Here is a 13,659-nt window from a genome sequence, read left to right on the forward strand (position 1 = left end):
GGGCACTGCTTCAAAGGAGAAGACCATGCCATCAGTGACCTCACAGATGTCTTGAGTTGAGCTGTGACCACTGTGTGTCAACTTGCAAATGTCATTCTCAGGAGCAGAGAAACAGAAAACCTTTAAGGAGAAACTCTGGGATAAGCGATACTTGAAGCAAAAATAAATTAATTTGGAAAATAACTCTAGCAAATACTCATGTACTCAAGTGCTAGCAAATACTCATGCACATCTCACAAGCTACTCAACATGGGTACAGGAGACAGCATTGGCCGGAGTGATACGAATGTGTCTGGTTGGGTCAGTTTACTCACAGACAGGAGAATGTGCTCTCTGGTAGGTACCTTTAAATTGAGGGCCAACACGATGCTGCTCTGCATTCAAATGGCCATGGTGCTGGACGAGCCTGTTAGGAAACCCACCTATGCTCAGCAAGGGAGACCTGGCAGTTCTGGAAAAGGAAACTGTGTCCTTGCTCTGAAAGCGCTCGCAGGAACTGCCACTTCACCTCGTTGCTGCAGTCATTTGCAGGTACGGCTTCTTAAGCCAAAGAAATAAAAATATGTAGAAGACACCAACGAGGGGCAACATCTGCTCCCATTTGGCAGCATGTGATTCAGCAGAGTGCAGCCGAAAAAAAAAAAAAACAGGAAGGAAAGAGTCAAGCAAGCAAAGGGAAGCACTTGGTACTTCTTGATGCCAGAGCCAGAGGTGGGCCAGCAACATGGCAGGTGTGAGGGGATGGAAATGGAGGGCCACGCAGACACCAACAAGATGAACTGGCTGAATCAGACACGAACGCAGCCAATTGCACTGGAAGGAATAAGCGCGTAACGTGCAATTGGTAGGCAGCTTAAGCTCACAGAAAGGATTGTTGACTTGGAAAGGTGTCCCTAGCACTTCCAAGCTGAGCAAGACAGGACAAGGGAAAAAATCCCATACAAATATTTACCTACTTGTAAAAAACAGATAGTGTTACAGACAAAAAGTATTCAAAGTATTTTGCACTGATTTGGTGGTAACTGTTCCAAGGCATCTCCCACAGCCCTAGCCTTTCTCCACATCTCTTTATTTTATAATTCTAATGAAGCCCTACAGGTTTCCTAAGGGGAGACCAGTCATTTCTGGGCACCTGGTCTAGGTTGAGACATCAAACACAGAAGTTGTTGGCTACTTGCACTATTCAGGGCTTTACCATGAAATACTTCTTACCAACAAGAAATTCTTTGAAGGGAAACGCATATACAGCATATTCTTAACTTCAAGTCCATAGGCTATCCAAAGCGCACAACCGTTACCTACTGGCTGCAGTTTCCACCTGCACCATTTGGACTGTCAGGAGCTTTCTGGAAGTGTTTTGTTTGGCTGGTTAGCCATCCCTGAGCAATACTCTGATTCGCATCACATTGTCGCAGCACATCATCACCACGTGAGAAGGGTTTGATGATGAGCATAGTTCCTTGAGAAGCACAACATTTAGGTGGGTGAAAGCGCTGGTGGTCCTTTGGCCAGAAGAGAGCATTGCAGAGCAGGAGAGAAAGACAGTCTGCAACCAGCAGTAGCAGCTTGTAAGAACAAAACTCTTAAAGCTAGAAAATACAAACTCAAATGGAAGTATGGAAACAGTGTTGACAATACTTACCACCACATCAGTCCCTCTGGTATCATTAGAAAACAGTCTGTAGATACTGACCACCCCATTTGGCTTAAGAGGGGGGCTGATATTCACCACGGCCACCGTGGATGCCACTGTGTCGAAGAGGGGAGCTCCCAGGCCCTCAGGAGGGGCAGGGCCCGTCCGGCAGCGGGACCAGCCGCTTGATGTCCGGCCCGCTGAGTTTACTGACCACACCTTTGGCACACAAAAATAATAGAGAACCTGTTAGCAGAGGACTCAAGTCTACAAAGCATCCATATCCTCTTAAAAATGTTAATGTATGAATCATTCGGCAACATTTTCAGTAAGCTATAATATAAATAAAGCCCATTGAAAACTGTGGTTAAATCAGCATCTCTCATTTCTTTTCACAACAACATTTGCTTTATTGCATGAGCACAAAGGCAACGGTTTCAGTTCCAAGATTTCAAAATTTAGCAGCTTGAATTAGGCCTGATTAAAAACCACATGTCTCTATGAACTATGCCTACTGATTTTGTCAGCTTCCCAAAACCAGAGTGATCTGCAGACTACATAAAACTCAGCACTTATTAAACACACTCTCCAACAAATCTGCATGAAAATTAAATTTTGCTTTCATCAAGGAGTGAATAAACATATGGAAGGATGTATAATCTTATTTATCAAAAACCATTTGTGTAATTAAACACGAATATCATAAAAGGTTGCCTTAGGTCATCATTTGCATGAGTAAGTAATTTGTAGAATGTCAGGTACAATAGACAGAATAGATGGATGCATGAGCATATAGGGTTAAATTAGGCTCAATATTAGCCAACCACATAGTGATCAATCAGAATGATAGATCTAAATGGCAATACAAGAGGACTGTCTGAGCAATTTTTTAGTATAAGTATTCCTTAGTAAGCTTTCATGCTGAGCGGTTCTAACTACAGTAAAACATGTTCCTATGTGATCTACACTGGGCAAAGGTCCTGGGGAAGTGGGTGGTGGGACTGTACCTTAGGAAAAAAAAAAATAGGCGGTTTAGATACAAGAGGTCTTAAAAACTGACCCTGGAATCCTTCCAGCTTGCAATATTAAGTTCCAAGACCACAGGACACTTCACAGGGGCCTGGGGAAGGAAAAAGGCCAAAACCCATCACAGTGGCTTTGAAGACTGTGGTTCTGCTAATTACAAACCCAAAGTTCCTGCCTGATTCCATCAGTAACATAAAGCACCATTGAGTGAAACACTGCATAAGTACAGATGATGCCCTATGATAAAAAGCTCAGCCGAAGCGCTTTCATTTTCAGTGAAATCAGTAATATATCTCTATTGGTGAACTTTTCATACAGTCAAACTCTGTTCACTTTACTGCATTAGGTCAAGCCCTCTATCTCAGTTCAGTCCCAGCTGCTACAAAGATTTGCCCATAGTTGTTCATTTCAAGGGGCATATTTTTTTTTTTGTGGAGAGAATAAGCCACATACGGAAAGAACAGCTCTGAGTGTGCCCCGGCACCATCTCAGTGCTGACCTGAGTTCAAACGATCCACTTATGTCCAGGCTGTGGCCTTAATGAGCGTAACAGTGTCAGACCTGACCTGCCGAGCAAGCTGCTCACAGCAAAACTGAAGGTGATGCGTTAGGAACTGAGTCTTCCTGTGTGAGGAATTCAGCCTCAGAATGGGACCCCCTAGGAAATTCAGAGGAGAGAGGGATGCAACTCACGCAGGATGCTCACACATTGCCGAGAGCTGGATGGAGACACCTTCCTCCATTGATCCTTCACCTATCTCCTCTTATAGGTGCCCATGTCTTGTCTCTCAGAAAACAAGCCTTATTTCAGACAAGCAAGGGCTCTTTCCTTCAAAACACTGTCTTAGGACAAGGGAAAGGGGATGCTCATCCCCTTTCGTACTACAGCTAAGTGGTTAAAGGACTCACCCAGGAGGCAGGTAATCTAGGTTCAATCACATGCTCCAGTGGATGGAGTCAAGCCTGACCCCTCCAGAGCGGGAACGCCCAAGCAGATGACCCATCTTTGTACTTGGGGCACTCCCAGTGCTCCCTTCGGGGCTGTTTCACTGTGCATGAACACAATGAATCCAACACAATCAAGGTTGACTGGGCAGAGCACAAGCAAGCGGGAGCAGACACAGTTACCCAGGCCTTCTCCAGGGAGGTGGGGGGGACCTGAGGTGGCGGTCCATCCCCCAGGTACTAGATACCTCTTCCTCTGGGAAAAAGGCCAGGGTCACAGCCGCAAGCATGTTGGCCTGATGGAAAGGCACGCTCTAAGCGTGCCTTCTAGACAGACACCAGATACTCAGCCCTGCCAAGACATGTTTCCAGCAGAAAACCTCTAAGTGTCTGTGAAACTCTCTAACACCAGCTTCTGAGGCAGTTGTGACAGCTGAACAGGACTTCTGAGGATCTAAATTCTGGATTTACATGGACGTAAGCTGGATTCCCTTAACTCCCTCTGCTTCTGCTCAACCATCTGTAAAAGGATGAATGGGTATAAAAATACTTCCCTTTGAGAATCGTTATCCAAGTAAATCCTGGTCAGCATTTGGAGACTCAGAGCAATAAGTGCCCAGAGCTGACTGCAGATGGAAATGCTGATGTTTAGCAACTTCTTTGTATGAAGAAATGGGACTGCATGGCAACAGAAGCCGCAATGAGGAGTGTCTGTTATAATCAGAGCTTTGGTCATGGCTTCTCAAAAAGTCACCACAAAGCGGTCATGGATGAAAGCTGTTGCCTGGCTAGCCTGGTTAAACTGAAATTTCACAGTTTGGACTTTTGTAAAAAGCTTTTTGGCCTCTGAAAAAATCCTTCTAAACTGTGGTATAACTAGCACCAAAAAATATTTAACTGCTTTCATATAGAAATGTAAAGAGCTTAGAAAGCAGCAAGTAATGCTGCTGCTTATAATACAAAAAGATTATAGAAGAGCCCACAGGCACGTGGGGCAAACAAGAAGCAATTACATCTCGGGTATATATTGAATGGCAAAACACAGACAGCAGAAAGCCAACAAAAGTTTCTTATAACTTGACTTTCTGAATATACTGCCTCCCAAAGCATTAAGTCTGACATCATGGTGCATGGCTCAGCACCCTGCCAAACGATGTGCCGCTGTTAATGGCTGCATTGTCCCTAAAAAGCCAGGAGAGGGCTCTGAAACCAGCTACATGGATTACTATTTAAAATGCTTTATCAATCTGCTGGCCCCTGGCCCAGGCTGCACTTTGAAGCAGAGCCAGAGAGAGAGGGGAGGAAGCACGTCCAGAGACCGGGTATTTGGAGGACTGAAGAATTCCAGTTACAGGTAACTAAGCTTGTTTTTTTCCATCGTAAATGAGCCTTCACAGATCTCTGCTCCTGGAAGAAACTGGTGATCAGCCATCGCTCAAAATGATCACGGGACAACCTCAAGGTTCATCGGCACAGCAAGAAGGGGCAAAACCTACGAGGAGCAAGCCACAGCCTTACAATGATGAGCCCAGCCTGTTCAAGCTTAGTAAAGCTGAGTAACAACTCCGCCCATAAAGGGCACCAAAATCACAACAGCCCTCAGGCGTAGATGCAAAAAAAATCATGGTCTTGTAGGTGCTGACAATGGAAGAAGCCTATTAGATGACTTACTCCATCCCTGAGCCACACAGGTTCATCTTACCGCAATGCTCTTGAAACTCCAGATCCTTACCAAGGAAGCTATGTTTTAAACTAAAAAAAGCAGCTTTTCTTTCATCAAATTGAGGTACTAATGTGAACTGAGGGAAACAGCTGGATATATGCTTCCACAGCACCTCCAACACCACAGCACAAGAAAGGCACTAGAAGAAGAAAAACCAATGATAATGTAGCCTTGCCGTGATGAAAAAGGGAAAGTGAAGAAACTGCCAAAATAACCCCCCCTCAAAGGACAAGGATAGTCCAGGATTAAGGCAGAAAACACAGCGCGTGGCCAAAAGATTCCCCAAAACAAAAAAGCAATCCCTCGATCACGCGACTCTGATTACGTGAAGAAGCACAACCACAGCTGACTGAGCAGCCGTTTGGCGGAGGACACTGCGCGTGCACGAATGCCTGACAGCCCACAACACTCGCCTCTCAGACCTGGCTCAAAAAACGTTGACAGGTATTATGGTTGCAAACACAGGGACCAACCGGGAAGTCCTCAAGTGGGAATCCTCTCTGGTCCAAAGGCAAAGGGGAGCCCCGGGCGGCCAAGAGCCAATGGAGAATGACGAACTCTCCGTTACTGGAGAGGTCTCATTCTCATTCACTTCTGCTGAAGCATGAAGCTGGCTGGCAGTAGCTTGCCTGTCTGAAGGCAGCAGTCCTGAGCTCCTGGTGGCTTCCCGGGCCAGGGAGAGCTAGGAACTTCTGCTTCGCATGGAGGCCAGATGCTGCTCACCCTTCCTGCTTGCAGGAAATCAGCAGAAAGGAGAGCGAGGCACGCAGCTGACTACCTACCAGCAGGGATGCCTGGCTCCCACCACGTCCTACAGGCACTGTGCATCATCCTGCTTCGCACTGCAGTTAACATCTTGCCTCTGTGAGGGACAAGAGCTCAGCTCTGTACGTGGCAGCAGCTTGCACTGCGCTCCTGCAGGCACTCAGAACATAGCTGCTTGCCTTAAAAAAAGTCTCATTAGTAAATCATCACCCACTTTCAGCTTGGAGCACTAATTGGACATGTAGAGCAGTTAGCTAGCGCTGTAGGTCCTGGGGAACAAGAAGGTCAGATCAAGCCACCCCTTTCACACATGCACATAACTCTCTACTCCTGTGTGCAAGAGTCAGGTATGACTCGGGTCTCCGTCCTCAGGGCATCCACAGATTGCACACACCTGTGACTGCTGGTCTTTCCAAAAAGGATTCAGTGCTGGCACTACTTGGCACATGCCAGGAAAGACAAACGGTAGCAGAGAAGGGTTCATATCACTCATCTCTTTCTAGAGTTGTTTCATGGAGGTTGCAAAGACACAGTACTACATTGAGACTCTTCTTCGGTAAGTGTAATTCTTTTCCAGATAGCAAGACATTTTAGGGGTATATAAGATACGACATCAGCAAGTTTCAGAAACACAGCACCCAGTTTTTTAGTTGTGTTTGAACAGCAGTCTGCAAGAAAATTGAAGAGACCAGGATCTTGGCTGGTTAAAATTAGAGAAACCCAGAGCAGCTCGCTCTCACCACCAGCTGTGGCACACTTCACAAGTCTTTCTTCTCATCAGAACCAAGCGGCATGCAGCCTGGGTAATTTGGAGTTACTTATGCAATACCAGCCCAGCTCCGAGCACAAAGCTTGTCTACGAAATCTGGCATTCAGCGTTAGGATAATGTATTCACATCTGGGCACTGCAGCGTCAGACAGTGAAGTAGAAAGTTTCAAAAGTTGTTGAAATCTACAGGGGACAGAGCAAAGGCAGGGGAAAGAAAATATCATGTCCACTTATGACCAGGGGTACAAATAGGTAGTAAACAAATGTGTGCTTTCTGATTGCGCATCCTCAGATCCATACTTCTCCCTCTTCAACATTCAGTTAGCTCCCTTAGGGAGGCCATAAACATTTAATGGGATAGATTTTAGGTCCAGGTTTCAAGCACTGGGATAATTTGAGCTTCTTAACATTGCTATTCATCTTCACTGTTCAAATGCTAGTAACAAAAGTACTAAACCCATTCTGGGGAAGCGAAAGGGAAAAGACAACAGGCAAACGCTTTGGGGCTTAAACAAAATTACAAAATTCTAAAGGAAGCTCATTTCATATAACATAGTATAACAGCAGTAATTAATGAGAGATGTAAACAAGTTTAACTCTAAAAGGTAGAAAATTAAATAATTTGTTTCCTATGGGTATATAATGAGATAGTTACCACTTTCCCCGTGAGAGAGATAAGCAGATATTAAAAGGTCTTTCCAATACCTGTAATGGCTAAGGGCAACAGCTAATTCAATAGATTCGATCAAAATCACCACTTCTTTCTCTGCTTCTGATTTATTACTTTGGCTGTAGTTAGTCATCACTCATTTTAGTTTGCTTTTCAGCAGTCATAAATTATGCCTCATAAATAAAAAGATACAATCAAGGAAATCATATCAAGTCATCTACAGCCCTGGAGTATATTTTCCCCTGGTATTCACACTAATGTCTTTTTAAAGGATAGCTTGCCATAGTTTTGAATGTGTCAGAATCACAAGTTACCGAGAAAGGTCTTGCGAGAGTGGTGCTGTTAACAGTCTCACTGGCAATTTTGGAAGCCAACAAATCCAGTCTAATATCCATATTTAGTTTAATGAACAACAACAACAAAAATCACAGTTTATTGCATCGATGCATTGTTTTAGCACTTGAATTTAGGATGGTGTTGACAACAGAAATATGGTGCCTGAAGTGGGGCTTAATAAAAGAAACCACGTGGATTCAAATGACCCTTCTCCCTACTGTGTACCCTCTACCAGGGGAAAGGAAGCATCTAGTTCAGCAAAAGGGTATTTGGAGTAGGTATTGCCATTACACCAGTGAAACAATATAATTATGTCTGCTTTACTTTTCAGAAGCTGACGTTGAGCTCGGTAGCCTGATGCAGGTACAATATGAGAAACTGTTTACTTGGAAGCAGGGAGCACAAAGAACCTTGTAAGAAAAAACACTTTTCCAAACAAAATGAAGAGGGGATAACAAGTAGGGAGTGCAAGAAAGAACTACATTTTATTTTATGTCACTACTTTGCAGTACATCTTTCTGTCAGGGAAACAGGAAGAAATGGTGAATTAAAACGATGAAAAGGAGCCACATATGAGGAATATTACAAATGAGTGACTATCCATCACTGGTCAGTCAGAAAACCAGTTTCACCCCATTTTAAGCTGCAGAAGTCACTGAACTGTTTGTCAGTAACTAAGCAGCACGAACTGGAGCTCAGTCAACAATTTGACAGACAGATTGGTAAAACCAAGTGTCATTCTTGTCATCTCTGAAGGTGACCAAGAGGGCTGACGTTCTGCCCTCCATGTAGTTGGTCCTGCCTTAATCTTCATGACTTTGCACCCGTTTTTTTTCCTCTTTATCTCTCCAAAGCCAGAATAGGATTTGGTTTCTTTTTGACAGTCCAAGATGAAGGATCCAAAACATATTTCCCCTGGTATATCTCAGGGTATTTCCTAGACCTTTCACTCGGCTGCCGTAACTGGAGCGTGAGAAGCACGCTTCACAAGCAAGAGGGACGCGCGGCGGCCAGCGGTGGACAGCTTCGGCATGGCAGACCACCTGCCTCGGTGCACCAGATAGTCCTCCTGGAGAATAAACCTCTGCAGGGAGCCAGAAAACTTTCTGAAAAGGGACAAACCTACTTTTCTGTCTTCTAGATGTTCCATGCCTGCCAAGTGGCAATAAGGATGTGTCCTAAACCAGGGAGCCATGAAGCCATTAGCCTGAAGAAGCATTCTTAAGTACACAAGTAAGTGCAATTGTGGAAGAGTGACATTGCACTTGCATGGAAATTGCACCGTACTCTGACAACTCTACTTTGCTGAACAGAACTAAATGTCACAAATGCCACAGTTGTCTGTTCAAAAGTGCCTTCCCTTAACTGAGAAAAACAGGCTTGGCTCTATAGGTTATTACACAGTAACATTGCATACCATCCTCAATAAGTCCTGAGGTCCTACACACTCTGTTGCAGAAATATTCCAGGAATCAAAAGATTTCATTAGGCCTTCTGAGTTACAAAGTTTTTTAAGTCAGATTTTTTGGTGGAAATCATGCATTTGCATCTGTGTAACACAGCTGAGGATCTCAGGCAGCATTCCAACAAACACCTAAAAAGCCAGATGCTCTAGAAAATGCAAATATCTAAATATACAAATAGATGAATAGAGGGAATTTCAAAGATCTAAGTAATTATTTCCGAATACGGGACAGCAGGCACCTTAATGCCTCTCAAAAACACACTGAAGCCTAGCAGGTGCTATAATAAGCTTATGCAGATCTGGCCCTTAAAGAGTGAGTGCTTCCTTGAACAATAGTGACCTAAGCATTTAGGGGGCATAGTCCCTTTGACCAACGTGAACTTCTAAAGTCATTTCACCGTTTCTGAAAGTGCAACTTTTGCTTCTAGTCTTACAAGCCCTAAATACTCAGCTGAAGTTTCCAGCAAATTAAAAAAAAAAAAAACAAAACACAAAAACAACACATCAAAACCAACCAACTCCAAAATCCTGACTTCAGATCCAAAGAAACTGTCAGGGTTCATTGAACTAAATCTCAACGCCTCCAAAAATGCTGGAGAGAGTCCTATCACAGCACGTTGATTTTATCTTCATTCTGCTGGAGGAAATTCAGTTGCGTTTAAAGTTTTACGTCCAGCAAACAAGCCTCAAATGCAGCGACAGCAGAATCAATATCCAGTTTAAGTGAAATATAAATCTGGGTTTCATCAGCATAATAGCAAAAGTCAAGCCCTATACTTATGAATAACTTGTCTCACAGTCAAGATATGAATTGTCAACAATGGAGGGGCTCAGAAGAGATCCCAGAGGCCTGCTACAAGTGACATAAGCAGAAGACAAACATGGGCATGCAAAAACCTCTTGCAGTGAAATAAATGGCCACTGGCGGGGGCGGGGGGGAGGAGCAGGGAGTGATTTAGGGTCCCAGTCAACAGCTCAGCCTGGTTATGGACTAGAAACAGGATAAAAAGCAAAGTCTTGAATACAGCCTGGTAAACGACAGGAACACAGTCAAGAGACTTTCTTTGTTACCCATCACTAATAGATCATGCAAAACTTTGGCTCAAGCAAGTCTCTGTGGTACCAGCTTCCCAAAAAACAGCTTCGGACTGAGATAATTGAAAGTTGGTGCAACAGAGTATTCCACATCCAACGTCTACAACTTCCAGCTCAGGTAACAACTTGGGACGTTTATCTAAGAAAGATTCCTAACTAATAAGTAGTTAGGGGTCTCTTACAACACTTGCTACCTACCGTCCTGGTTTTGTCTGGTATAGAGTTAATTTTCCTCCTGATAGCTGGTGTAGTGCTGTGTTTTGGATTTGGGATGAAAATCATGTTGATTACACATTGACGTTTTTAGTTGCTAAGCAGTCAAGGACTTCTCCGCTTCCCATGCTCTGGCCTGCCAGCGAGAAGGCAGGGGGTACACGGGGAGCTGGGAGGGGGCACAGCCAGGACAGCTGACCCAGGCTGGCCAAAGGGATTTTCCCTACCATACGATGTCATGCTTAGCATATAAAAGGGATATTCCATACCACACAATGTCATGCTCAGCATAAAAAGCTGTGGGAGTTGGCTGGGGAGGCACCGTGGCTTGGGAGCTGACTGTGCGTCAGTCAGTGGGTGGTGAGCAGTTGTGCTGTGTATCACTTGTTTTGTATATCCTTTTATAATTATTATTATCTTTTTTCCCCCTGTCCTATTAAACTGTCTTTAATTCAACCCACAAGTTCTACCTTTTCTTTCTGATTCTCTCCCCCATCCTGCTGGGGGGTGGAGGGTGAGTGAACGGCTGTATGGTTGTTTTAGCTACCTGCTGGGTTAAACCACCACACCTCCCCAGCCCCATCTGCACTTGAATTTGCACTCTGCATAGATGCTGTCCAAAATCGTAAGGAACTCTGCTCTAACAACAGTCCTGCTACAAGGAAACTACAGTAAATGGAGAGCAGACTTCAGACTGTTGTGGGGCCTACAAGGATCAAAGGAAAGCTGGGAGAAAGAAATGGAAACCTTAATATTTGTACACAGTAGGACTTGAAACACAAACAGTTCACCCTCAAGTGTGCTGTTTCCAGGAAAGGTTTAACAGCTTTTGTCACAAGAGAAGTGACAACTGGAAAATATACCCTCATACATTTAAAGTGCAAAAAATCCTCGGACTTTGAGTAATTATCTTTTTTGCTTTGGAAAGTATTATTGTAGCATCTCCCGTACTGCTAAATTCAGAAATGATGTCATCAGGTAACCGAAGGAAATCAAGTACCATGGACCTGCAGCCAGCAATAAAAAGCAGACAGCTCACAGACGTTCATCATTTCCTTCAGCACAAAGCTAACAGGCACACTTTTCACTCTGGCTGTTACCTTACAGACATGCTGCCAATCCAGAAACATCAAAAAGAAAAAAGAAGTTTGTGATTATCAAGTAAAAAAGAAAGGCTTTGTGAGTACTGCAGCAACTACACTTTTCTAGTAGCATCCTAGGCTCTCTTTTCAATAGTTTTGTAATTGGTCCTTCAAAATCCTTTTCTTTCTTACCCAAATTAGATTTATGAAGAAAGCCACTGCACGCCTCCCTCCAGGCTCTGAGACTCTAACGGTAATGGTGGAAGAGGCAAGGGACACAAGTTGAAACAAGGGAAAAAAGGGAATCGGACACAAAGGAAAAATAAGAGAGATGTTGTCATAAATTGGAACCGGGTGCCCACACAGGTTGTACAGTCTCCATCCTTGGGGATTCAAGGATGGGGAACTTGATCCAAAACTCAGCTGGACACAGCCCTGAGCAGTCGGCTGTATCTGGACTTGCTTCAAGCAAGGAGTTAGGCTAGATGCCTTCTGGCGGTCCCTTCCAGCCTACATGACTCTGTGAGTCTATGACACATGTACATATAGCAGCTGGATAAACTGTACTGCTAGTGCGATAAAGCAAATCTTCAGATTTCATTCTTCATTGGTTTCTGGCCACCAAAAAGAACAGAACAGTAGCAGTGGAGCACCGCTACCGAAGAACCCGATCTGTGAAGTGCACTCTCATCAAATTTGCAGATGACACCATACTAGAGGGGACCAGTCAATATATATGTTCAAGGGCAGGTCTACCATTCAGAAGGACCTAGAGGAATGGGTCATCAGGAGCGCTATGAATTTCAACAAGGACAAATGCAAAGTCTTGCACCTGGGAAGCAATAAGTCCTTGCAGCATTACAGGGTAGGGGCTGACCAGCTGCTGGAAAGGACCTAGAGGTCTTAGTAGATAGAAAGCTGAACATGAGCCAGCAGTGTACTCTGGCAGCAAAGATAGCCAAAAAGCACCTTGAGCTGTTTAAGAGGGGTATAGCCAGACAATTAAAGGAAGTGATTACATGCCTTTACTTAGCATTTGCTCCATTTTGGCCCCCAAAAACAAGAGAGATATTGATACATTGGAACAAGTTCAGCAGAGGGCCACCAAGTTAATCAGGGGGTTGGAGAACTTGGTCTGTGAGAAGAAGCTGTGGGAATGGAGCTTGTTGAGCCTGGAGAAGAGATGGCTTTGGAAAGCCTGGATTGCAGTCCCCCAGCACCTACCCACAGGCTAACAAGAAGGTGGGTCCAGGTTCCTCACGATGGTACATGGTGGGAGGGGACAAGAGAAAACAGGTATAACTTCAAGTAAAAGAGGTTCAGACTGAATGTAACCAAAGAAAAAAAAAACAACCCAAACTTTTTCACAATTAGGACAGTCAAGCAGTGGAGCAGACTGCCCCAACAGGTTATACAGGCTGCCTCCCCGGAGGTTTTCAAGATGCAACTGGATAAAGCCCTGCGTAACCTTATCTGACCTCTTCACTGACCCTGCTTTGAGCAGGAAGTTGGAACAGATGACCTCCAGAGAGCCCTTCCAACCTGAATTATCTTGTTATCCTATAAAGCAAATGAGCCTGTAAAAGAAAGATTGTCACCACCTTGCAGGAGCTCAAGAGGTGGAAGGTACTGTGTTTCATATATATAAAAACAAGTCCATGCTCGGACTTTTTTTTTTTTTTTAAGGAAAAAGATTGTAAAGACTTTTGAACATTGGCAAACTCATCTTCAAGATATATCATATGTACAAATATTGTGTACAGAATCGGTAATGAGGCTTACTTGTACACTGTTCAGTGGCAAAGAATTGTGCCTATTCATAGACAACATCATATCGAAAAAGTTAACCCCATCCTGCTATGATACTACATCCACTTACTTTCAGAAACAACAAATTTAAAATTCTTTTTATTGGCGAGGGTCTAAACGCCACTAAC

At 44.1% G+C, this 13,659-nt stretch overlaps 1 protein-coding gene across 1 annotated transcript in view; it reads right to left on the reverse strand.

The window, feature by feature from the left end:
• Positions 1–13,659, reverse strand: part of LOC104613651 (usherin-like) — a gene marked incomplete at its 5' end in the record, with an annotated part of 193,364 nt that overhangs the window by 11,237 nt on the left and 168,468 nt on the right. Inside the window, one exon of the mRNA XM_010284111.1 lies at positions 1,643–1,852. Within this exon, the coding sequence (XP_010282413.1) occupies positions 1,643–1,852 (210 nt within the window). The remainder of the gene's footprint in view (positions 1–1,642; positions 1,853–13,659) is intronic.

The sequence above is a fragment of the Phaethon lepturus genome, unplaced genomic scaffold, assembly GCF_000687285.1.
Source record: "Phaethon lepturus isolate BGI_N335 unplaced genomic scaffold, ASM68728v1 scaffold12113, whole genome shotgun sequence".
In the NCBI taxonomy this organism is placed as follows: domain Eukaryota; kingdom Metazoa; phylum Chordata; class Aves; order Phaethontiformes; family Phaethontidae; genus Phaethon; species Phaethon lepturus.